The 5,145-nt window shown below is 48.2% G+C and overlaps 1 protein-coding gene across 1 annotated transcript; it reads left to right on the forward strand.

Annotated features, from left to right (window-relative positions):
• Positions 1-767: 767 nt before the first annotated feature.
• LOC128405336 (olfactory receptor 10AC1-like) lies at positions 768-1,709 on the forward strand. Its single transcript, XM_053371865.1, has one exon. It carries the CDS (start codon positions 768-770, stop codon positions 1,707-1,709), a length of 942 nt encoding a protein of 313 aa, XP_053227840.1.
• The last annotated feature ends 3,436 nt before the right edge of the window (positions 1,710-5,145 follow it).

Genomic DNA, 5,145 nt, shown 5'->3' on the forward strand with positions numbered 1-5,145 from the left:
AAAGAAATTTGGACTGTCCTTGAATGTCATGTGACATTTACCTGGGAATCATGGCAGCTGCTCTCACTGAGGACACAACTGAGCCGATGCAAAAGGGGGTTTCATGGACAGTGGGGCAACAAGAAGGGTCCATTGGCTGTAAACAGGACAACATCAGCAACGTCTAGGCAACACGATGACCATGTACATACGCAATAGACAATCTTTATAGAATTCCTTCAAACCATAACAAGTACAAAATGAAATCTTTAGTCTCAAAGTCTCTGAAAATCTTTAAATGAAGAGAGGTACCAGACTTTGTACGATGAAAGACAAGCTGCGAAGCTTTGTGTATTCAGCAAATATGATGTCCAACACTAAACAGTGATTCCGGATATTGACTACTGTTTCGTAGAATTCTTCGTCAGCGTGGTGGGAGGATATTGAATTGCTTCATAAACCCATCGATTTTAAATGAATGTATGTAAATGAAAATTTCAAATGCTGTGGAACAGTGCTCATGTAATGATATAGTCACTGCTCATTTTGTACTTGTTATGGTTTGAAGGAATTCTATAAAGATTGTCTATTGCGTATGTACTTGGTCATCGTTTTGCCTAGACATTGCTGACGTTCTCTTTGCAACACAGGGGTTTGTTTGAGGACACGGCAGTAGCTGTTGGCTTCTCTCGTCTTACGTTTTGTGCTCTGGCTTCTCATTCCTTTTGCTGCAGGTATAATGTGGAAACTGCATGGAGAGGGGTAACCATACTTCATCTGGCGGAACTATGGAATTCCTGCTCCTCGGATTCTCTGACTTGCTCCTGCTGAGATCCTTCCTCTTTTACATCTTCCTCATGGTGCATGTGGTCACCCTTGCAGGAAATCTCCTCATCCTCCTGGCAGTGGCTGCCGAACCCTCCCGCCCGCCTATGCTCTTTTTCCTTTGCCAGCTCTCTGCCATCGAGCTCTGTTACACCCTCGTCATTGTTCCCAAGACGTTGGCTGACCTGCCCAGCCCAGGGGCGAGCACCATTTCCTTTGTGGGGTGCGCGACCCAAATGCATTTCTTTGTGGCCCTGGGCGGTGCTGAATGCTTCCTCCTTGCAGCCATGTCGTACGATCGCTACGTGGCCATCTGCCGGCCCCTGCACTACATGACAATGATGAGCCAGGGTGTCTGCCTTCAGCTTGCTATCGTCTGCTGCCTTGGGGGCTTTGTGGTCTCCCTGGGCCTCACCGTGGCTGTCTTCCGCCTGCCTTTCTGCAACTCCCGACGCATTGACCATTTCTTTTGCGATGTCCCTGCCATGCTCCACCTGGCCTGCACAAAGAGCTATGTCAGTGAGCTACCCCTCCTTGCAGCCTGCGTGATCCTCCTCCTGTTCCCCTTCCTTCTTATCCTCACGTCCTACACGTGCATCTCAATGGCTGTGATGCGCATCCGGGACTCAGCTGGCCGGGGCAAAGCCTTCTCCACTTGCGCCTCGCACCTGGCCGTCACAGTCTTACACTATGGCTGCGCCACCTTCATGTACGTCCGGCCCAAGTCCAGCTACATGCCAGACCGGGACAAGATGGTGTCTCTTGTCTACACCAACATCACCCCCTTGCTTTACCCTCTGATTTACAGTCTCAGGAACAAAGAAATTAAAGGAGCTGTGAGGAAGCTGCTGCAGAAAACGTTAGCTCAGCCACACTGCAACACCTTCAAGGGCAGGCTTGCGTAATTTGTAGGCCATGCAGCTATATTGTCAGGGGCTGGAGGTCAGCAATGTGCAGGTCAGCAATGAAGCAGCCAGTGTCAGTGAAGTTAACTCTTTATTCAAGGAAACCAAAACAGCTCAGGTCTAGTGATTGCTGCAGCTCTTCCCAGTAGGTCTTGCTCAGATGAGGCAGTTGCAAGGACAGAAGGTCCTCGCCTTCCCACCACTTCTACAACTCCACCCCTGGTTCCTTTCCCAGCAACCTGAGGCTCCTTTGTCTTGTCTCTCTTTGCTCCACTCTTTTCATTCCTCTTCAGGTTCTGGGAGACCAGAGGGGAGGGCAGCTGGTCACAGCAGGAGGGAAGGGGGACTCCCTGGCTTCTTCAGCAGCCTGCCTCATCTCTGCCCCTCGGTCCCCCTTCTCACCAGTCTTTGCTTCTGCCTCTCATTCTGGACTGCTCTCTGCAACAGACTCTTCCTGCTCACTAAACCCTGTTCCTTCTTCAGCTTCTGACACTTCCGCCTCTCTGTCCGCTCCCTCTTCTTCCTCTGATGACTCATTGTCATCCTACCACCAATCCCCTGGGGGTTCCCCAGCAGGTACCTCCCACTACTCTGCATCCAGTGAGTCCAGGACATATATGCAGCTCAGAAGCCATTAGCAGTGATGCTTGCTATATGGTATAAATTGTAAGGAAGGAAGGAAGGAAAGTAGACATAAATGGTGCCACTGTCCCTCGTCCCTCCCCCCTCCAGCCAATACTTGGTGACCCTCCTGTCTTTGCTGCCTGCCTGGGACTGCAAAAACAAGGGCAGCATCAAATATTTGGTCAGACAATACAAGACTGGTGGATTGAATTCATCTTAAGGTAAAGGTAAAGGGACCCCTGACCATTAGGTCCAGTCGTGGCCGACTCTGGGGTTGCGGCGCTCATCTCGCTTTATTGGCCGAGGGAGCCGGCGTACAGCTTCCGGGTCATGTGGCCAGCATGACTAAGCCGCTTCTGGCAAACCAGAGCAGCGCACGGAAAAGCCGTTTACCTTCCCGCCGGAGCGGTACCTATTTATCTGCTTGCACTGGCGTGCTTTCAAACTGCTAGGTTGGCAGGAGCAGGGACCCAGCAGCGGGAGCTCACCCCGTCACGGGGATTCGAACCGCCGACCTGATTGGCAAGTCCTAGGCTCTGTAGTTTAACCCACAGCACCACCCGTGTAGGTCACAATATGTGCAGGGCCCCTCAAGAGCGCAGTATGCAACAAATGTTTCCTATTAGAATAGCTGGAATCCTGTGCATGCCTACTTGGAAGTAAGCCCCACTAGGTTCAGTGGAAGTCACTCCCAGATTTGTGGGTATAGGACTGCAGCTTAAGTGGCTGGAGACAGAAGATAGTTTTTTAAGAAAGTTGGAAGTGGCTTGAGATGGGTACCACTTCTCACAGTGTGCATGTTTATTTCTTCTGTCCCATTGTGCCAAATAGGTTTGACAGATTTGGGAAAGGAAAAACAAACACCTGCAAGAACTGTTCACCAGAGGGAAAAGTTGGGTGATAGAACACAGGGCTATTTGTTCATTCATTCCTTAGTTTATATACTAGCCATCAGTGGAGCTCCCAGAATGGTTAACAAAAATAAGAGAAACTAAATAAATAAAACATAATGTGTTGGGAAATAAACAAAAATACATGAAAAAACCGGGGGTGGGGGTGGTGCATTTCCCTGGTGCCAAAAATATTACAATGTTGGTGCCAGGTGGGCCTTTCTGGGGAGAGAATTCCACAAATCGGGCACCACCACTGAGAAAGTACCGTCCCAAATCACCATTCCCCTTATCTTAGCTGATGGGGTTACTTGGAGAAAAGCATCCAAAGATGACCTCATAAATAGAAATATATGGAAACAGGCATTCAGCCATAGAGGGCTTTAAAGGTAAACACAAAGACTTTGAATTGTGCCTGGAAATGAGCTGGAGACCAGTGAAGGTCTTTCAAGTACTGGCAAGGCATGTTCCCACTGACCGGTAACTGCATTTTGAATGAATTAAAATTTCCAAAATACAGTGGTACCTCAGGTTAAGAACTTAATTCGTTCCAGAGGTCCGTTCTTAACCGGAAACTGTTCTTAACCTGAGGTACCTCAGGTTAATAAGGTACCTTTAGCTAATGGGGCCTCCCGCTGCCGCTGCCACGCAATTTCTGTTCTCATCCTGAAGCAAAATTCTTAACCCGAGGTACTATTTCTGGGTTAGCGGAGTCTGTAACCTGAAGCGTCTGTAACCCGAGGTACCACTGTACAGCCCTACACATAACACATTACAGTGGTCAATCACAGCATGGGTAACTGTTGCTACTAGGAGCCTTCAGCTCTCTGGTAAAACTCTTGTCTTTCTTCAGCTGTTTATTATTATTATTATTATTAGTAGTAGTAGTAGTAGTAGTAGTAGTAGTGCTTTTTTCCTAAAAAAATATGTTTAGGGGTACTCTCATTTAGAGGGGACGTGGGTGGCACTGTGGGTTAAACCACAGAGCCTAGGACTTGCTGATGAGAAGGTCGGTGGTTCGAAACCCCGCAACGGGGTGAGCTCCCATTGCTCGGTCCCTGCTCCTGCCAGCCTAGCAGTTCGAAAGCACGTCAAAGTGCAAGTAGATAAATAGGTACCGCTCCAGCGGGAAGGTAAATGGCGTTTCCGTGTGCTGCTCTGGTTCTCCAGAAGCGGCTTAGTCATGCTGGCCACATGACCCGTAAGCTGTACGCCGGCACCCTCGGCCAATAAAGCGAGATGAACGCCGCAACCCCAGAGTCGGTCACGACTGGACCTAATGGTCAGGGGTCCCTTTACCTTTACCTTTTTACTCTCATTTTCCTACTCATATTGAAATACTGCCCCTCAATGAGGCCAAACTTAGATTCACAAAATGTTTAGGGGTATGCGTACCCCTCCGTCCCCCCAGAAAAAAGCACTGATGATTATTATTAAAAAATAAATTTATTTCTCACCCACCCTCCCAAAGGAGCCCATGGCAGCAGTATTGCTGGACACAGAAACACTTAGCTAAGTGAAGAATGACCCAAACTGCCTGGAAGCACATTGTGGTCAATCTGTACCAATCACATTCCAAGATAAGAGTCTGAAGCTCTATTTTATGAGCCAGAACAGGAACCCCCTGAATTTTCTTTTTTTTAAAAAACAACAACAAAACCATTTGAATTTCAGCAAAAAGAAATTACCGTATTTTTTGCACCATAACACTCACTTTTTTCCTCCTAGAAAGTAAGGGGAAATGTCTGTGCGTGTTATGGAGGGAATGCCTACGGGTGGCATGCCTACGGATTTTCCTCCTCTAAAAACTACGTGCGTGTTATGGTCGGGTGCGTGTTATAGAGCGAAAAATACGGTATGTGGCAACTAGCCACCTAGGAGAGATTTCATATGCCTGTGGGTTAACTAACTAGAAACCAGGG

The sequence above is a fragment of the Podarcis raffonei genome, chromosome 17, assembly GCF_027172205.1.
Source record: "Podarcis raffonei isolate rPodRaf1 chromosome 17, rPodRaf1.pri, whole genome shotgun sequence".
In the NCBI taxonomy this organism is placed as follows: Eukaryota; Metazoa; Chordata; class Lepidosauria; order Squamata; family Lacertidae; genus Podarcis; species Podarcis raffonei.

Excerpts from the sequence above, each read along its gene's own strand:
- LOC128405336 (XM_053371865.1), top strand. The coding sequence starts at position 768 with ATGGAATTCCTGCTCCTCGGATTCTCTGACTTGCTCCTGCTGAGATCC.